General features: G+C 49.8%; 1 protein-coding gene across 2 annotated transcripts in view; it reads left to right on the plus strand.

The window, feature by feature from the left end:
* The first annotated feature begins 11,700 nt into the window (after window positions 1–11,700).
* Window positions 11,701–21,054, plus strand: part of BCORL1 (BCL6 corepressor like 1) — a 40,020-nt gene continuing 30,666 nt past the window's right edge. For both annotated transcript variants that reach the window (XM_065900901.1, XM_065900902.1), the window contains exons 1-3: window positions 11,701–11,786; window positions 16,394–16,481; window positions 16,760–20,032. In XM_065900901.1, coding sequence (XP_065756973.1) covers window positions 11,701–11,786; window positions 16,394–16,481; window positions 16,760–20,032 — 3,447 coding nt within the window. The remainder of the gene's footprint in view (window positions 11,787–16,393; window positions 16,482–16,759; window positions 20,033–21,054) is intronic.

The raw sequence follows: 21,054 nt of genomic DNA on the forward strand, positions 1-21,054 counted from the left end.
CTACTTCCTAGCGTGTGGAACTTTCTTGAGCCTCAGTTTTCTCATCTATAAAATGGAGATGATAATCCCAGTCTCACAGGGCTGTGAGGATTACATGATGCATCTATAGTGCCAGGTCCATAGCAGGTGCCCAATAAATGGCATCTATTATTATAGTATAATCTAGTTTTTCTTATTCAACTGTGTCCTATGACATTACCTTTTTATATTACACTATGGTAAACATGGTGGCAGAAAGAAAACTATCAATAGCTCCTGAGTGCTCCCCTTATATCTTGATTCTCTGTGCTCTTTCTCCATATTTCTGTTGTATTAGTACATATTTAGCGTTTACGACGTGGTAGGAAGAAAGAGCTTGGCTCATCACTGCATTATTGCATCCACCTTTGAGGTGGAAGTGGCAGCTTCTTTAACAGCTGTGCTGTAACCCTGCTTAGTATTTCAGAACAGGAACTGAAGGGTGTATATCCAGTCGAAACTTCAGGGCACATTTTGGTCCGTCCTTTAGAAATGACCCAAATGTAGTTTACCAGGGTGACATTTTAAAAAGCCATTGCTTTCTGAAAAGGGCTGCTGTGTTTAATTATGACTGGTTGGGCTTTCCAGCTGTCTCTGACATCTGGAAGTTCTACAAGAGCTGGTAGATAGAGCCCAGGTCTGGTATAGCTCTATGACAAGGATGTTCATCAGTGATTGGATGAGAGAGATTAACGTCTCAAATAGCTCGGGTATCCCCAAACCAAACTTTTGGGCAGAGAAAAACGATGGGCTGTAAAATATAGTCCCTCTCTGCAGCCAAAGTGAACTTTGATGCCAACAATCAGCTATGCCAATATAGGGAGAGTGTGATACCAGGCCAATTTAAAACTAGATGAGTGAACAAATTAATAATTTCTGTTTGACTTCAGAAATGCAGCATTATTCTCTACCTGTCCCCCTCCCCAGCAGATCTACCTTCCTATTTATATTATGCTTAGGCAAATATTAAAATGAGTTGTTCCCTGAGCACACATCTACTATAAGTGGCAGAAGGCAGTCCATAAGTCTGCTGGGTTTAAAAATTAGCTGCGGCTAAGCTACAGATAATTGGAAGTTGACTTTATTGTTTTGCCCCAGCCCAATTTTATTTTATTTCTGTGGTTTCTTTATCATGGAAGTAAGGAGAAGAAAGAAAGTTTATGAGAGATCATGGGACGTAAAAGGAATTCAAAGACCCAATGCCTTTTTAAAAAAATTAACTAATTATTTATTTTTGGTTGTGTTGGGTCTTCGTTGCTGCACACGGGCTTTCTCTAGTTGCGGCGAGCAGGGGCTACTCTTCCTTGCAGTGCACGGGCTTCTCATTGTGGTGGCTTCTCTTGTTGTGGAGCACAGGCCCTAGGTGCGGGTGCTCAGTAGTTGTGGCTTGCAGGCTCTAGAGTGCAGCCTCAGTAGTTGTGGCGCACGGGCTTAGTCGCTCCATGGCATGTGGGATCTTCCCAGACCAGGGCTTGAATCCGTGTCCCCTGCACTGGCAGGTGGATTCTTAACCACTGCGCCACCAGGGAAGCCCGACACAGTGCTTTTTACATGGGGTTGTTCTTGGTTTCTGTGTGGGGTAGAGGGAATTTTAGTTTTTCCCTGTAGTTTAGCAAGTAATATCAAGCGCATATTGTGTACTTTGTGTCATGCTAGACACTATTGGGAGGAACTATTGAAAGAAGTAGAAAATATTTTTTCTAGCCTTGAGAAACCTATAGACTGGTAGCAGGTTGAGCCAATGTTGAGAGTTTGAAATTCTGTGAGCTAATTTGTGTGTGTGTGTGTGTGTGTGTACCTTTGAATGAGTAAATGTACAAAATGAGTTAAGCCCATATTCTGGGGTGAGAGAATAGAAAAAAAATAGGCTGATAATGGCCTCTCCAAGTATTTGTGTAAGAGGTCCAGGAGAGTTTTTTTTAAAAAGGCCAGGGCTTCCCTGGTGGCGCAGTGGTTGAGAGTCCGCCTGCCGATGCAGGGGACATGGGGTCGTGCCCCGGTCCGGGAAGATCCCACATGCCGCGGAGCGGCTGGGCCCGTGAGCCATGGCCACTGAGCCTGCGTGTCCGGAGCCTGTGCTCTGCAACGGGAGAGGCCAAAACAGTGAGAGGCCCGCGTACTGCAAAAAAAAAAAAAAAAAAAAAGGGCCAAAGTTTGGTGAGGAGGAGTTCTCTTTAGGTGAAAAATTCCATATCATGAATGCTGTATACTGAAATGGAGGACCTGAGAGCCACTGTCACAGTTTATGGCAGGGAGGACACAGAAACATCACAAAAGGGATTGAAGTCTCAGATTACAATGATTCAACTTTGGAGTGTGAAAGACACACCAAATATTCACATGGTCCTGCTGAAGACCAAATTGAGGAACGCCAACTCATTTTTTTGATCTAGTAGATATGAGAAGTGTTCAAAGGATGACCCTAGTTACTTAGGGTGACATTTTGAGGTGGCTTTGCATTTGGAAAAGGACTGATTAATTTCATGATGTTTAGGTTTTCTAGATATCTGTGACATCTAGAAGTTGTACAAAATCTTGTTCCTAGAGCCTAGGTCCAGTTTAAAGCTATGATGAGGTATTTTCCTTAGATGGAGTAAAATAATTTCCTTGCAGCAGGAAATGGAAGTGAGTACTATTTGAATAATAGGAAAAAAGTATCTTGGCAGTGGGTGGAAAAGCTAAAATGATCTGGTGGTATGAAAATATACGTGAGAGATTAAAACTTGTTTTTGCCTACTAAACTGCTGAAATCGATTACCTTTGGTCCGTTCAAGTGCTTTTGTGTTATTCTCAATTTTTGCAGATGACATAGTAACTGCATGTAGTGAGATGTCTCAGATGGTTGAGAAGTGGGGGCTGAAAATGCCCTCCAAGTTTTGCCCCCCACAGTTTAGGCTTTGGGTACTATCGTACAGCCGTCCCTTGGTATCTGCGGGGTATTGGTTACAGGAACCCCCGTGGATATCAAAATGGATATGAAAATCCGTGGACGCTCAAGTCCCTGACAAAAAATAGCGGAATAGAAGGAACACAGTTGGCCTTCTGCATTCGCGCGCGAGGTTCGCATCCCCGATTCAGCCAACCGCAGATGTGAAACCCACGGTTACCACTGGTAAACTGTATATCATTCTTCAAGGGTATTGCCAGTTTTGTGATTAGATGATTCTGAATGGGTTTGGCAGTTTTAAAACATCAAAATGACTCTGGATGGATTCAGCGCTTGTGAGGAGACTGAAAAGGCTGTGAGTTGGCTTGAGAAAGGTTTGGATGGTAATGCTCACCGGGAGAGCTCCAAAGAGATCGCAAGCCATTGGTCACTGCTTTGAGATGAATGTCTAGCTTCCCCAAGTGACTACTTTGGAGGTAACGACATTTATTCATTTGAATGAATAAGCTCTCATGCGTTTAGCAGATAGTTAACATTCCTTTGTATCCAAGTCTCATAAATGTTTATAAGGCAGGGTTTTCAAACATGGAGGTACCCATGGAGTGTGTGAAGGTGTCTTTGCTAGAGCCGTGTGCAGACAACTCCTTAGCCTTCTCGGTAAATACAGGAATGAATGCATCTGGGAACAGGATGCAGTGTCCCTTATAAGACTTATCCCTTGGAGTAGAACTCGTGGAACTATTTGGATAGAAAAAAAATTAAAAACTCAGGGTAACCAGGAAGTGCTAGAATAGAAGGTGGGGATGAACAGTGCAAAGGGCCCCTTCCTCCTTTCAATTGCCCAGCAGATTATTTTCAGTTGATTTTGTGTGTTTGTATGTTTGTGTGTGGTGGTGTATGGTGGTAGAGGAACCTGTTTTGCATAAAGGGAAGCAGAGTGATTGGGGCATGTATACAGGACTCTTGAGTTTCAAGGAATGGTATTTGGTTAATGGTAGGGAAAGAAGAGGGCATATTGATATTGAGGGGAGAGCCAGAGGAGAATATTAGAATATCCTTATATGGGAAATCATTAAATTAGAACTATTTAAGTTGGAAGAACTTCCTCACTGGGGGGTGAGGTTTTGGATATGTAATTAAGTAGGAAAAATAGGAATGCTAGTCCTACACGTGGAAGAAGACAGAGGGACAAGGAGGGTAAGACCTGTGGTGAGGGTTCTATATCTGAAGTCAGGTCAAGTTATCCTTGTTGGGTATGTGTAAGCTTTCCTATTGAAAACAATGATTTTGAGACGTTTTGACATCTCTCTAAAGGCACTCCAGTGACTGGGTGGAAGCCGTGGCCTTTTCATGTTCCCTAGGATCTCAATGCCAGTGATCACTTGGATCTCCTTGGGGGTGTCTTAGATGCTGCTTCTCCCAAAGTGGGGTAGTAGGGTGGCCTTTCCTTTGCTTCTGTGAAATCAGAATGCGAATACCTCTGTCTTACGGGAGCTTTCCCCAGGGCTCTGGATTTCTCTTGGAGCAGTAGGTCCCAAAGTTGGTTTTCTTTACTTATTAGTCATCACTGACCCAGCCCTCCTTCTTTAACTGTCTACTGGCCACGCCTATCCTCTTGAGGACAGATTCAGGGCCAGGCTTCAAGAGGAATATTTTCCGGCTCTTTCATTTTTTTAGAGTCATAATTGCTTCCAGGTCACAAGACAGTGTGAACCAAAAGAGCCCTGGGGGAGTACTACCAGATTTAGTTTAACTGAGGCCTTCTTAATATTGAGTTTCTAATTTACTGTCTGGATGGCAGAGTCCAAGCTGGAGTAAATGGGCAGGTTTCATGCTATGTGTAGGGGTCCTAGTTGTGTCCCATGCGTTGCCAGCACCAGTTGTTCTGCATGTAAGGGCCACAAAAGGAGCTACGTGATTCTGGGGAACTGGTCCACTAGACTAACAAACACCCTGTCTGGTCATTTTCTTTTCTTTCCTTTTATTTTTTAATAAATTTATTTATTTATTTTTGGCTGCATTGGGTCTTCGTTCCTGCACGTGGGCTTTCTCTAGCCCCGTGGCGAGCGGGGGCCACTCTGTTGCAGTGCGCGGGCTTCTCATTGAGGTGGCTTCTCTTGTTGCGAGCACGGGCTCTAGGCACGCGGGCTTCGTAGTTGTGGCTCACGGACTCTAGAGTGCAGGCTCAGTAGTTGTTGCGCACGGGCTTAGTTGATCCGCGGCATGTGGGATCTTCCCAGGCCAGGGATCGAACCTGTGTCCCCTGCATTGGCAGGTGGATTCTTTTTTTTTAAAATAAATTTATTAATTTTATTATTTTATTTTATTTATTTATCGTTTCTGGCTGCGTTGGGTCTTCGTTGCTGCGCGTGGGCTTTTCTTTGGTTGCGGCGAGTGGGGGCTCCTGTTCGTTGCGGTTCACGGGCTTCTCATTGTGGTGGCTTCTCTTGTTGCGGAGCACAGGCTCTAGGTGTGTGGGCTTCAGTAGTTGCGGCACGCGGGCTCAGTAGTTTTGGCCCATGGGCTTAGCTGCTCCGCGGCATGCGGGATCTTCCCAGACCAGGGATCGAACCCATGTCCCCTGCACTGGCAGGTGGATTCTCAACCACTGCGTGGCAGGAGGATTCTCAACCACCGTGCCACCAGGGAAATCCCCTGTCTGGTCATTTTTCAAGGGTAAAAACTAAAAGTTTTTAACAATGTCTACTTTCGTAAAAAAAAAAAAATAAGTCAGATAGATGCTCTGTTACCTCCTGTCATGCCCTCCTCTTCCTCACATGCTTTTGCTTGTCGTTGTTGTGAAATCTGCTTGTTTGGGCATCTTCCTTTCAAAACAGAACCAAAAAAGTCTACCCAATCTGTACAATCTCCTTTGAGATTTTAGTGCTGACTGTCCCTTATTACCAACTCTCCCAACCCTAACTTGGGCTACGATTCGATGTTCTTCCCCTTTTGAGAACATATTCTCTCTACACTTTTCTAAAATGTCTGTCTTCAGTGCTTCCCCCCAGTGTTTCAGTTTGGCCCACTATGGTGAAATATTTCAGGTTCCCCTATTTCATTTTTGGTTGTTATATGCTATGGGCTTCTCTTTTATGCCTTTCACACCTGCACTTGTCTTCAAGCATTTTTTTTTTCCGTTTGGATTTTTGGGGGAAGGAGTTCTACCTCATCATGGTTTTTCTTCTACTACCTGCTCGCCCTCAGCTTAGCGACGCTTTTCACCATTTTAAGGTTATTGCTCTCCGATTAGTCCATTTCTCTTTGGTCTCCCCTGTTTCATAGTGCAGTGATTGTGCCTGGCTACCTGCTTCTTGCCGCCCGCTTCTTGGATTCATTCCCTTGTGTCTTGGTCAGTCCTTCTACTTATGTGTATATGTGCCCTCTAAATCAAACAGTTTTCTTTCTTTATATTTTCAGCCACACTTATCACTTGGATTGGTGGAGCATGTGTTCTCCTTTGTTCTCACCACGAGTTGGATGTGTCTTTTGAGTTTTTCCCCCCAAAGTGGGGACAGCTCACAGTGGTCCTGCTGCCTTCCAGGCAGTGACCAGCATTCGATTCTGGGGCCGTGCAGCTGTTCATTGCTTAGCAATTACATGGTTGTGACATCTGGGAAAATCCTTTGCGGAATTTCGTATCCCTGTGCTTCCTGGGTCACTTGAGATTACCAGGTTTCTTCCAAGTTCCTTTTAGGAACTTCGCCTTTTGCCTTTGATGTGATGGTTCCCATCAGAGAGGGAGTGAGAGAGAGATTGAGAGTTGTACACCACACATGAGTGCAGACACTACGAGCAAAAGCAAGCTGGGCCCCAAGTGTGTACACCAGTGAAACCTACCAAGTGTGGCGTGTCTGTAGGATTTTTCCTTTCTGCTCACCTCTCCTGAGGCGTAGTGTACAGCTGAGTGGTTATTAATTTGATTGGATATGATAATAACAAAACAAAACCCTGGGCCTACTGGATTAGAATCTCCAGGGCTGGGACCTATGAATCTGTATTTTGAACCAGCACCTCAGTGATTCTGACTCTTGGGAAATGTTGGTGTGCATTGTCCTTCTTGACTCTTCCTGCCCTATGTGGGCATTGACACCACCGGTGCCTCTTTAGAAGTTCCCTTTGCCTACTCTCTGGCTCGGGAGAACCGATCTTTGCTTCTTGTGTAGACCACTTAGCTCTGTGCTCTCCTGACTGTGCTTTCTACCCCTCTCCTCCCCTCCCTGCCTCCGCAAAGGCTACTATTAATTAGCAGCAGAGGACTTCACGTAAGAAGAGGCGTTGGTCTGACAAAATCATAGTGGAAGCGTGGGAGGCCGAGATTTAAGCAGATGCTCTATCTTCAGGATCTTGTGAAAGTGGGGCTGCCTAGGGTCAGGTTTGCTCTCTAGGTGGTCATAAAATGCACATTGTATGATAATTATTTTGGTTTTTACTTGCTTTTCTTGTTGTTGTTATTGTTATTTGGGGATTTGGGGGGTCTAAAAACTCCCTTATCTAGGTAATGATGTTCTATACATTATTCTGTTTGCAAATGCCAGGATTCCCCCCTCTGATTTCTGTCCCAGGCTGGTCAGCCAACAGGCTGAGCTGTTGTTTCCTAAACTGGGATATTCCAAGATACTCTAAGAAACAGTCAAAACTTGATCAACCGGGATGTTTAGGGACTGGGATCCCGGTGACCTGATGTGACGCAGACAGTCAACCCATTTGTCTTACCCCTTGTGGAAATCTCTCTAAAATTATGTGTGAGCCCACATAACTGTTTTAGGAATGTTAAAGATAACTTTCAGAAAAAGATAAAATCATGAGTCTCTTACAGATGTAAAAATGAACACGTATTAAAGATTTTATTTTACTCATTAATCAGCAAGAGAACCAGACAGATGTTGTAGCCGCTTCAAAGAAAAAGTCCAAAAAGCACAAATTTATATGGAGTAAAGGAATTGAATTGCAAATGGAGGCAAAACTGGTTTTTCCACAGTGGGGAGGAAAGTCAATCCAAACTGCATGGGACAAGACAGAGTTTGCATATCCATCAGTTACCTGCAATTTACAAAGGTGCAAAATAACTCAAAGACAATGAACTGGGCTAGTATCAGGCAGCTTGGAAGGGTGTGCTATAGACAGTGCATAGTGTTGTCATTGAAATACATTTTTTTAAAATAGTAAGCATGGTGAATACTTTTTAGGGAGGTTTCTTTTGCTTCATGTAATTTCTCAGGCTCACCACCTCAATTCTCATCCAGGTTTCACTTCCATATAACACGTATATACTGAGTACTTACTATACGTAAGGTATTGCAGAAGAACCAGAGACAGAAAAGACAGTATTTCTTACCGTAAGTAGCTGATTGTCTGGGGGTGGGGGCAAGACAGATGTGCCACATCCCCAACTAACCACACAGCAGAGGGACTAAGAATCTGTGCTGTGGTAGGGGTGGGAATGAAATGTTTGAGGAGAACCAGAGAGGGAGGAGTTAACCAACCAGGGGCTGGGGCTGGGGAGATGACATGATGACATTTAAGCTAGGCTTTGAGAGAGGACAGAAAGGAAGAGGGGACACAAGAGAGGCCACTTCAGGGAAGGGTCAGGAGTTGGGGTGGCAAGGGTGCAGGGAAATAGCAGAATGTGGCTGAAGAGGAGGCTAGACAGGAGGTTTGAGACCAGGTTGTGGAAGGCCCTGAATGCTGTGCTAAGAAATGTGGGCTTGATTCTGAAGACAGAGGAAAGCTATTGAAAGCTTTGGAGGAGGGAGGGGGTGACGTGATCCAACTGGTTCTTTAGAAGATGAATTGATTGTAGAATTAAGAGATTGGGGCTTCCCTGGTGGCGCAGTGGTTGAGAGTCCGCCTGCCGATGCAGGGGACACGGGTTCGTGCCCCGGTCTGGGAAGATCCCACATGCCGCGGAGCGGCTGGGCCCGTGAGCCATGGCCGCTGAGCCTGCGCGTCCGGAGCCTGTCCTCCGCAACGGGAGAGGCCACAACAGTGAGAGGCCCGCGTAACGCATAAAAAAAAAAAAAAAAAAAAAAAAGAGATTGGAGGCAGAGGGACCAGTTAAGAGGCTAGTGTAATATTCTGGTCGAGAGATGATGAGGGTCTGCATCAGGGCAGTGGTGAGATGGGTAGAAGGGAGAGGATGGAGATGGCATTATTAAGGCTTGACTCCTGATGGCATGTGGGTGGTGGGGGAGAGAAGGAGTTGAATGCTGAAATTTCCAGGCTAGGGGATAGTGGCGCTATTACCTAAGATAGGAAGCACGCTGGGTATGGGGGTGGGGAGCAGGTTTATGGTAACAGATAATGAGTTCGGTTTGAAACACTGAGTTTGAGGGGCTCGGGGGACATCCAATTAACGGCAAGTTGCTGCCAGCTGGAAATTCTGGTCTGGGTCTAAGGAGAGAGGCCAGGGCTAGAGACACAGATTTGGGAGTCATCAGCGCACGAAGAGGTGAGTTGAAACTGTGGGAGCTCTTGAGCTAAGCGAAAAGGAGGGGCAGGACACACACACACACACACACACACACACACACACACACAGAGGGAGGGGGTTTAGGGCAGAGGGAGGGGAGCGGAGGGGTTGGGGAGAGCCAGACTTGAGCTAGAGAGACAGGAAGAGGAGAGACAGAGGAAGACAGAAGGACAAGAGAGGGAGACTGAAGGCTGAGGCCCGAGGACTAAGAGTAGAGGGGAGGGGGGGCAGCGGGGAGGGAGGAAGGGAAGGAGGAGGAAAGGGAGGAGAGAGTGGAGCCTGAGGGGAAATAAGAAAGGTGAGCTAAAGGAGGGAAAGGACGGGGCAGGAGGGGTGGGAACGGGAAGAACGTTGGAGGAGAGGGGACCATGGCAGGGGAGGAGAGAGAAGAAGAGAAGCAGAGGAGAGAGGAAGACAGAGAGAGCTGGGAGAATAATAGGGGGAAGGGGAATGATGAGGAGAAATAGAGAGAAATGGGAGAGAGAGATTGAGAGAGGAGGGGAAGGGAAAGAGAGAGATGGGTGGGGTAGGAAGAGAAAGAGGGAGGGAAGAGGAAGGGGGATAGGAGAGGGTGGCAGAGGTGAGGAGAGACCGAGGGCCAGGTTTCTGGGGTGGCAGGAGAGAAGGGCCCCAGATAGGCCAGCAGGCACTGGGTCTGGAAAGCCAGGAAAGGGGCAAGTACAACGGAAGGGCCAAAGGCAGCGGTATCCTATGCGACAGGGTCAGGAGTAGGATGAGGACCAAGGAGAGAATGGGGAGATGTGGCCCTGCTGTCCTCTCACTGACTCTCTCCCTTGTCTGCTCCCTCTGTGCCAGCCACACTGGCCTCCTGGCTCTTTTCTGATCTTAGCAGGCACCTCGTGCCTTAAGGACCTTTGCAAGGTTGTTCCTTCTGCCTGGAATGCTCTTCCCCAGATATCCACATGGCTCGCCTCTTTGCTTCCTTCAGGATGTTTAAATGTCTCCTTCTCAGCAAAGCCTACTCTGATCACGCACTTACACACTGCAGCCCATTCCACTCCCCGCCCCCGACCATCGCCCTTGCCCCTTAGCCTGTGTTATACCACCTTCTAACATACTGTAACACAGACTCATTTAACGTGTTTATTGTCCATCTCATCCCACTAGAATATAAGCTCCACGAAGGCAGAGATTTCTGGTCTTTTTTGTTAATTGTTTAATCCCCAGTACCTAGGACAGTGCCAGCACATAGTAGGTGCTCAATAACGTATTTGTTGAATGAGTAAGTGATATTGTGTTGAATATGGGCAATCTCTGAAAATTGTGTAAAGGATAAATGAAACAAATTCCTGAGGTGAGTGTATTTTACTGTGGTTTACTTTCTTTGGAAAGTGGAGAACAGCATAAAATTCTGATCACTGTAGGGTTTTGTTCAGTTGAGCTTTGATGAATAAGGCTTTTAGCTAATAAGTTAATTTGAGTTTGAGGGTCTCAAGACAACCTCATTGGATAAACCTCTTTCTCTTGATGCCTCATTTTCTCTGGAAGGTGAATTGGCTGTGCAGTGGTTGTCAACAGCGAGAACCCGACATTGGCTGGTGAAGGGGGCGGTAGGTCATGGGGATGACAGACCGATAGGAAGGGACAAGGGCAGACATGTGCGGTTCTTGATGGAGCATTGTTTTCTGTTTGTTTGTGGTCAGAGCACAAGGAGTATGGCATCTGATCTGAAGGGCACTTTAAACCAGGTTAGGTATATGCATTATATCTATATAACTCCTAACTTGAAATTAGAATGAGTATTTTTGAAGGGCTTATAAAGAAAGCATGTGCTTCCTCTGGAGAGCTTAAATTGGTTATGTCACTCAAATACTTCAGTACTCATGGATTGGAGAGTTGACGAGAAAAAGATTCCCCAGTAGTCTTTCGATGCCCTGTTCATATATGGGAATGACCCCCTAATTGTAGTTGGTTAGGCTAAAAGTGTGTAGAACAATATACTGGCATCTCACTTGTCTGAAATAGATTGAATTTCCTCGAACACTCATGCATATCTGTCTTTCAGATAATTTAAAAATCACTCTAGGTGATTAACAGCATCCTCGTCTCCATCCTGAAACCTATGGATTCCTGGAAAGCTGGTGCCCCCTCATCCCCATTTGGACCTTAATTTTCCATAGCAGGCTGGCTTGTGAGAGACTGCTTTAACATTTTGGTGCTCTAATTACCTTTATTTATTTAAATGTTTCCGCATAAAAGGTGGTTAAAGCAGCTGTCCGTGTTACAAGTTTTGATTTTTGGGAGTTCTTTTTCCTCAGGGGGAGTGGCCACAGCAGGTCCTAGCTGGTGGTGAGTGGCTGTCATGATCTCTACAGCACCGCTCTACAGCGGCGTGCACAACTGGACCAGTTCTGACCGGATTCGCATGTGTGGCATCAACGAGGAGAGGTGAGGAGGCTGGGAAGGTGGCTGTTGCCGGCTTCCAGTGAGCGGTGCCTGCTCCCTAGCGAGGTAGCTGCAGCAGCGCCTGAGGGGGGACCCTGGGGAGGAGGCTGCTGGTTGTTTCTAATTTTCCTGAGATGGGCTGGGGCTGGGGCTGTGTGAGTGGCCTGCTCTGCCATGCCATCCCTGTTCAGATGAAAGTGAGGAGGCCAACAGATGACCTTTCGCCGACTAGTATTTGTCTGCTCATTAAGAACTGTCAGATTGTGGATTAAAGGGAAGCTTGGGCAATTGCAAGTTTTATTTGCTGCATCCATGTTCTGTGCTCAAGGATACGTGTAAGATATTTTTGGTCCTTGATCTAAGCCTGGAAGAAAGGCGATTTTGTCATTCAGCTTTATACTGGAAACTGTTAGTGGGTATTCTGGTGATCAGCACTTTCCTGCCTCACGAGGCTAACGACGATTCGCAGTGAGATCCTTATGAAGGTGTCAAAGGAGGATCAAACTGCTTAACGTAGTTTTCGTATGAAATTGAGAGTTGGTGATGCTTGCCTGATCTGCGTGTGTTTTCAGTTTTCTGTTCACCAAAATACTGGGTTGACCAGGCTGTTCCATTTCCTGATCATGCCCCATATGAAGAGCACTCGAAATGGCCTTCAGATTCTACATTTGATTTTCATAACCCTTAGCCAAAGAGCTGTGTGTGATGGTTGCATTGCCTCTCCCATTTTTAGAGAAGGTATGACTCCCCCATGCTTGCTGGTTTCAATATATCGACTGTTGAAATCCAAATACATCAAGTCAGTCACCTAGAATACAGAACGATATGGCTTTTCCTGGGACTCAAGATCTGACATTTCCTTGGGGAAATCTTGGAAGTGTGTGCATGGGTGTGTGTGCATGTGGGAGAGTGTTGGTAATATTGAAGGGGAAAGGAATGGACATCTTTGTGTGTATCTACTTTCTTCTGTTCTTAACTGGAGAAGTATGTACTTGTGTGAGGTTCAGGTTAGGAGAATAGACCTTTTTATTATTTTTTTTAAAGCCATTAGCTCCTGATGGTTTAACGCTGTCTATACTGAGGAACAAGTTAGAGATGGACTTAAAAGGAATTTAATTTTAGAATATAAAAATCAAGATCAAGGAAAATAAGACAAAATTCTCAGATCTGCACGAGAAAGATATTTTCCTTTGCATATGACGTATGTCCTTAGATAATAACTAAGAGATGATCTGGGGAAGGCAGAGTGCTGGTATTGATTTGCGGGAGTATTCATTGGCAGCTAGTTATAAGTAGTTGAGACTTTGATGTAGAGATCTGGACTAGAGCCTTCAAAAAATCAATGAACAAGTTACCTTAGTTTACTGTCTATTCTAAATCCCCTCTGAAAAAGGACCAGGAAGTGGGCCCGAACCTGATTTTCCCTCCTTATGGACCTTTCTTGGGACGTTAGATTACCAAATATGCCAAGTGGTTAAGATGACCTTTTTAAAGTGTGGTCACTCCTGATCTCATCTACCCGTTGCTGTCACCTTCCCACTACAGCCCAGGCCATGCTATAGCTGATTTCCAAACTGTGATCTCACCTTATTTAAAAACCATCTTCCTTAGCCCTTGACCACCTGTAGAACTTCGACATTTCGGGTGTAAAGCTGCATCTGGGGGTTAACTCTTAAAGTTATGTTTGAGAAGCCTGCCCGGCGCCATCAGATGCAGCTGAGGACTGTAGAAACCGGGGACAGGGGCTTTATGCTGGCCTCAGGTGGCCGACTCTAGACAAGCCTCCAGCTAAATCCCTCTGCTTGCTGCTTCCTTTCTTGTACCCATTCATGCCTTCATTCACCAAACATTTATTAAACTCAATCAGAGCAAACCAGTAGTCATGGGATATTGGTGGTAAGTGCTGTCGAGTGGCGTGTACAGGTCCCGTGGGAGTCTAGAGGCCAGAATGAAAAACTTCCTGAGGGAATACAGGAGGGCTTCCCAGAGGCAGTGGCCTTTGTGCCGGGGCTTGGGGGATGAGTAGGTGTCTCAGGTGAGGGCTGGTATTTCTCACACGGTGTGTTTGGGGGAGACCTTGGCTGGAATGAAAGCAGTCTTGGGGTGCTATGGGAAGTCTGCAGGGACTGCGATCTAAGCGAGATGTGTGCCATGTAGTTAGGACCCAACAGGAAATGAAAAAGGTCTGGTTTGACAGTGGTGCTAGCCCTTAATAATTAGGAAAACAGCCCTGAAAGGTTATGGCTGTTTCTGGTTTAAGATCAACAAAGCCTTGAGCATAACAGCCCAGGGTCATCTCTGTTGGGAAGAAAAGGTGGGATTGATTTTCAGACCTGACTGAAGCCTGCTTTGACCCCTGCTCCCTTTTCCCCGCCACCCACGCCCTCCTAATCTTGCCCGGTTGACCCTCCTCTCCCCATGCACCCCTGCCCTGCAAGCTGTCTCTGTCCCAGGCTCTTCTCTCAATGGAGCAATTTAACCTTTGCTTGGCTTTACACACCTCTCTCCTCAGAGGGTTTGAAACGTGGCCACAGGGCATTTGCCCAGAGCCTTGGGGGCTGGCACTCAGGTGTGGGTATGGCTGGAGTAGCCAGGACTGCTGTTGTCGCTGCCACCTCCAGAGTCTCTGGGCCCGTGGCTCTGCCGTTCTCTGGTGGCTGCCTTCGAAGGCAGGGTGTCTACTTTCAAGGTGACTTTATGCAGGGTGGGAGCCGAGCAAGGAGGGCCGAATATGCAGCTGAACTCCCCTTTGTATGGTCAGGACGGGGGAAATGGAAATAGTGTCTCCCCTCTGCGGTCCCTCATGTGGGGCTGGTGAAGGGGGTGGTTTCCTGCCGCTCCTTTTTCCTCGTCACCATCCTCCCCGCAAAACCGTCCCTGGCCTGGCCTAAGGCTGGGTATTGGTCTTGCTTTTCTGGGCTCTCAGGGGTTGACGTCGAAGTGTGTTTGCCCTTTCCCTCAGGCTCCCCTTCCTCGGGACCCCTGACTGCATCTCCAGCCCTGCTCTCTTCTTATGATCATTTCTGTTTGTCACCAGCAGTCACTACCAGCAGTGGAACCCTCCCACTTCTGCCAGCCTAGATGCCTTTTAAAGGGAACAAGCCTTTTTCCCCCGGTTAGTCCCTTCTGGAGCCCTGAAAAGATGGGGAGAGGCCCGCGGTGATCCCCTTGCCTTTTTTGCTTCTCTTGCCCCAGGTACAATTTTGGGGTCCATCAACAGTGCCCTGTTCCAGTGGGAGGGAAGGAGTTAGTTCTTGTGGGGGTTGGTTGTGGGCGCCCTGACTGCCCTTTGGTTAGGATGGCTGGTGAGGCAGCTGCTGGCTTCTTCCCTGGCTGTTGCAGAGCTCAGGGCGAGGCTCTGAAGAAGGGGGGCAAAGCCCAAGGCAGTCTAGCTCCCCAGAGGTGCACAGAGCATTCCTGTGCTTTGCACCCTAGGAACCACATCTCAGGGTTTCTTCTGGAGCTTCATTCTTGCACCTCAGCTTTCCACTTGGCCACTCACACCATGGCTCCTGCCCCGCTGGTGTCTTCCCTAGGGCCCCTAGTTCTTGCTATAACTCAAAATACCAAACTTCCAGGGGGTGTTTGTCTTCTCTTCAACTTCACCCTCCCAGTCTGACCTTTTTTTTTTTTTTTTTTTGGTCATGATATACCATTTTCTAAGATTCTTGCCCAAATTTTAGAGAAGACATTTTGAGGAGGTGAGGGTACAGTTGAGTTTTCCTCCTTTGGGAACCAGCTCTCTGGCCTTGAGCATTTTCCCTCTGCAATATACCAACTTGAATTCGGGGTCTGTAGCCTTGAAGGCTTCCTTCCCTTTGCGATGGGAGAAAATGCAGTGGTGCTGGGAGGCCAAGCAGGGAGTGGGGGAGCTGGCAGGGGATAGGATGCAAGCAAGAGCAGAAAGGTAGGAAGGAGGGTGCTGGCTTGAGCTCTCTGGTGCCCTAGAGAAGGGGAAGAGATACCCTAGAGGGAAAGAAGTCGTGCCCTTGAAATGCCCCTTGATGCTCAGTGACCTGCCTCAGATGAGTATCATTATGTGCGCTAGTAAACGTGTACCTGCTCTAGGCAAGCTCGTCAGGTGACTAGGTGATGATTTGGATTTGGAACATGAAACACAATGGGGGTGGTTATTTGTTTTAGGAAAGGGTTACCCTTATGGTACCTGCAGCCAGCTTTCCTTGTAGATCATATTTACGAGAAAAGCAGTTTGCATGCCTTTTGGGATCTTCTGTGAATTACCTCTCCCCTTCTGGCAATGCTCAGTACCTCCTGGGCGGTCACCTTGATGGATAAGCTCTAGGGACAAGGCAAAGGTGCTGGGGTCCTCCACACTCCTGGTGAGAGCCCTAGAATACACAGCCCAAAGAGGGGAGTCTAGTCAGATCAGGCTCCTTTGCAGGAACTTGAAAAGCTGGGCACAGAGGCTCCGGTTTTCAGCCTGGACCTCCCCCACCCCTAGTTCCTTGTGATTTCCCCCAAGCCACCAAGGGAAGCAAGACAGGAGGGTTTTACGGGAACCCAGGCAGGCAGGGGGCGTTCTGGGGAAGGTGGTGGTGGCCTGAAGACTAGGCCTCATGTCCCTTTTCTGGTTGTGTCTCCCATGCTAGAAGAGCACCTCTTTCTGATGAGGAGTCCACGACAGGTGACTGCCAGCACTTTGGATCTCAGGAGTTTTGTGTCAGCAGTTTTTCCAAGGTAAGGGGCCATGCAGAGCCACACGCCACCTGCCAACGGGTGGAGCTGAACTGCTCAGGCAACGTGCCCAGCCTGCCATCCCAAGAAGGGGGCCAGGAAAGGACAGGGTGTTTCCCAGGAGTTGCTGTATGTGAGACACAAATTGGCCAGCTTCTCTTTGCTTCTGCCTGGTTGGTCGAGTTGCAAAGAGGACCAGCAGTCACCTCTCCCGGGCCTCGGGACACTTGCACGATCTACAGAGAGCTCGCTAAGATGGGCACGCTGCTCTGTCGTTGCAGGTGGAGCTCACGGCAGTTGGAAGTGGCAGTAATGCCCGGGGGGCAGACCCAGATGGCAGTGCAACAGAAAAACTTGGGCACCAGTCAGAAGACAGGCCTGACGAGGCCCAGCCGAAAATGGACTATGCTGGGAATGTGGCAGAGGCAGGGGGCCCCTTGGTGCCACTGAGCAGCCCGGGAGACGGGCTCAAGCTTCCCACGTCCGACGGCCCAGAGGCCAGCAACGGCACGGCAGACTGCTCCTGGACTCCCCTCAGCACCCAAATGAGCAAACAGGTGGACTGCTCGCCAGCTGGGGCGAAGGCTTTGGACTCTCGGCAGGGTGTCGGGGAGAAGAATACTTTCATTTTGGCAACTCTAGGAACTGGCGTCCCCGTGGAGGGCACCCTGCCTCTGGTTACCACTAACTTCAGTCCGCTGCCAGCCCCCATCTGCCCCCCGGCTCCCAGTTCAGCCTCTGTCCCCCCATCTGTTCCAGATCCATTCCAGGTCCCCCTCTCTGTCCCCGCCCCGGTGCCCCATTCTGGGCTCGTTCCCATCCAGGTTGCCACTTCGGTTCCGGCCCCTTCCCCTCCCTTAGCACCAGTCCCGGCTCTGGCTCCGGCGCCACCGTCAGTGCCCACACTCATCTCCGATTCGAACCCTCTTTCGGTTTCGGCCTCAGTCTTGGTGCCCGTGCCAGCTTCTGCTCCCCCGTCGGGCCCCGTCCCCCTGTCGGCTCCGGCCCCTACCCCCATCTCAGTCCCAGTTTCAGCTCCTCCCTTGGCTCTGATCCAGGCTCCTGTGCCCCCTTCGGCTCCGACCCTGGTCCTCGCACCTGTCCCCACTCCAGTTCTGGCTCCGATGCCGTCGTCCACGCCTCCGGCAGCTCCCGCCCCTCCATCGGTGCCGATGGCCACCCCGACCCCATCCTCTGGCCCGCCTTCTACCCCCACCCTCATCCCTGCCTTTGCTCCCACGCCGGTGCCTGCACCCACCCCAGCCCCAATCTTCACTCCAGCCCCCACGCCCATGCCGGCTGCCACGCCCACTGCCATTCCCACCTCTGCACCCATCCCGGCGTCCTTTAGTTTGAGTCGAGTGTGTTTTCCTGCAGCTCAGGCACCAGCTATGCAAAAAGTACCCCTGTCCTTTCAGCCAGGGACAGTGCTGACCCCGAGCCAGCCGCTGGTCTATATCCCGCCTCCAAGTTGTGGGCAGCCACTCAGCGTGGCCACACTGCCAACCACCCTGGGAGTCTCCTCCACCCTTACACTCCCTGTCCTGCCATCCTACCTGCAGGACAGGTGTCTCCCTGGGGTGCTGGCCTCCCCAGAGCTGCGGTCTTACCCATATGCATTTTCTGTGGCCCGGCCTCTGACTTCGGAGTCCAAGCTGGTCTCTCTGGAGGTGAACAGGCTCCCCTGCGCTTCCCCATCCAGCAGCACCAGCACCCAGCCTGCACCCGATGGGGTCCCCGGGCCTTTGGCAGATACTTCCCTCTCCACTGCTTCTGCCAAGGTGCTTCCACCACCACAGCCTCTGCTGCCAGCCCCCAGCGTGAGCTCAGCCCCACCGCATCCTGCCAAGATGCCAGGTGGCAACGAGCAACAAACAGAAGGGACTTCCGTCACTTTCTCTCCCCTCAAGTCACCTCCACAGCTGGAGCGAGAGATGGCCTCTCCGCCCGAGTGCAGCGAGATGCCCCTGGACCTCTCCTCCAAGTCCAACCGGCAGAAGCTCCCGTTGCCGAACCAGCGCAAGACGCCTCCCATGCCCGTGTTGACCCCCGTGCACACCAGCAGCAAGGCCCTCCTCTCCACGGTCCTGTCTAGGTCCCAGCGCACGACCCAGGCTGCCGGCAGCAATGTCACCTCATGCCTGGGCTCCACTTCCTCGCCCTTCGTCATCTTTCCTGAGATCGTGAGGAACGGGGACCCAAGCACCTGGGTGAAGAACTCCACTGCGCTGATCAGCACCATTCCCGGCACCTACGTGGGAGTGGCCAACCCAGTGCCTGCATCCCTCCTGCTGAACAAAGACCCCAACCTGGGCCTCAACCGAGACCCCCGTCATCTCCCCAAGCAGGAGCCCATCTCCATCATCGATCAAGGAGAGCCCAAGAGCACTGGTGCCCCCTGTGGCAAGAAGGGCAGCCAGGCTGGGACTGAGGGACAGCCAAGCACAGTGAAGCGTTACACCCCAGCCCGCATCGCCCCTGGGCTGCCGGGCTGCCAAACCAAGGAGCTCTCCCTCTGGAAGCCCACAGGGCCAGCAAATATTTACCCACGGTGTTCAGTCAATGGGAAACCCACCAGCACCCAGGTCCTGCCTGTTGGCTGGTCACCATACCACCAGGCGTCTCTGCTTTCTATCGGCATTTCCAGTGCCGGGCAGCTGACCCCCAGCCAGGGGGTGCCCATCAGGCCCACCAGCGTCGTTTCTGAGTTTTCTGGTGTGCCATCCCTTGGCCCTAGTGAGGCTGTGCATGGACTTCCCGAGGGGCAGCCGCGGCCCGGGGGCCCCTTTGCTCCAGAGCAGGACACGGGCACCAAGAACAAAACTTGCCGGATTGCTGCCAAGCCTTACGAGGAACAAGTGAACCCTGTCCTCCTGACGCTCAGCCCTCAGACAGGGACCCTGGCACTGTCTATGCAGCCTAGCAGTGGGGACCTGAGAGTGGATCAGGGGCCTGAGGAATCAGAGAGCCACCTCTGCCCCGACAGCACTCCTAAGCTGGAAGGCCCCCAGGGGGCTTGCGGCCTGAAGCTGGCAGGAGACACGAAGCCTAAGAACCAAGTGCTGGCCACCTATATGTCCCATGAGCTGGTCCTGGCCACCCCCCAGAACCTGCACAAGATGCCCGAGCTGCCTTTGCTACCTCATGACAGCCGCCCCAAGGAAATCATCTTGGACGTGGTCCCAAGCGGCAAGAGGGCCTCCAGCACAGACCTTGCACAGCTCGGAAGCCAGGTGGACCTGGGGCGGGTGAAAATGGAGAAGGTGGATGGTGATGTGGTCTTCAATTTAGCCACCTGCTTCCGGGCCGATGGCCTCCCAGCAGCTACCCAGAGGGGCCAAGCTGAAGTGCGGAGTAAGGCTGGGCAGGCTCGAGTGAAACAGGAAAGTGTAGGTGTGTTTCCTTGCAAGAACAAGTGGCAGCCAGACTCGGTGGTGACCGGTGGGGTGACCGAACCTCTGCCGCCCAAGAAAATGAAGTGCAGTAAAGAGAAGAATGGAGAGGAGCAGCGGCCACAAGCCAAGATTATGGTCCGCAGTTCCCTTGGACCCAAGGTGAGTGCTGGGCTGAGGTTGAGGGCCGGGCCGAGACCCCAGCGGTCTGCTTTGTCCTGCAGACGTCAACCTCGTGCAGCGTTCTTTAATTTATCTATCTATCTATCTATCTATCTATCTATCTATTTATTTATGGCTCCGTTGGGTCTTCGTTGCTGCGCGCGGGCTTTCTCTAGTTGCGGTGAGCGAGGGCTACTCTTCGTTGCAGCGCACACGCTTCTCATTGCGTTGGCTTCTCTTTTTGCGGAGCACGGGCTCTAGGTGCGCGGGCTTCAGTAGTTGTGGCTTGCGAGCTCTAGAGCGCAGGCTCAGTAGTTGTGGCACACGGGCTTAGTTGCTCTGCGGCATGTGGGATCTTCCCGGATCAGGGATCGAACCCGTGTCCCCTGCACTGGCAGGCGGATTCTTAACCACCGTGCCATCAGGGAAGCCCTCGTGCAGTGTTCTTGAGTAGCTCTGTGAACTGAACTGATTGGAAGGCTTGTGTAAAGTGAATCATGACCCTCACCAAGTAACATTCTCCATATATGGTGTTTTAGCGTGGGGAGGGGTGGGCTTCTATTTTGTAGATGTGGGAAATGATTCGGTCCCTGAGGCTAGGAAAGCCATTGTCCCAGATGAGGTTGGAAAGTGGAAGAATACCATACGATATGGGGAGGGAAATCAATTAATAACAGGCCCTTCCTTGCATGGCCATTCTTCCTTTTCCTCTTCTAAGATGACTGCTGGCCTTGAGAGCCTAGGGTCCAGGGAGGCAAGGGGCCTTTGACAAGGTTGTTCTCTGCACCACCGGGGTAAGCCTGCTTAGGATTTGCTTGGAGTTTTGTGGGGCTCAAGCCAATTCAGCTTCTGGGCTTATCCACCAGTTTCCTTTCCCCCTAATGCTTGGGGTGGCAGCTGTGGGTTTCAGCCCATTGGGAATTTGGTGTCCAAGGCAGATGGGCATCTAGGTCTGGGTTCTTAATAGGCTAAGGATGATGGCAGGGTTCTAGGCAAAAAGGTGGGCTAAGAGGACTTGGCCT

The sequence above is a fragment of the Phocoena phocoena genome, chromosome X (assembly GCF_963924675.1).
Source record: "Phocoena phocoena chromosome X, mPhoPho1.1, whole genome shotgun sequence".
NCBI lineage: Eukaryota > Metazoa > Chordata > Mammalia > Artiodactyla > Phocoenidae > Phocoena > Phocoena phocoena.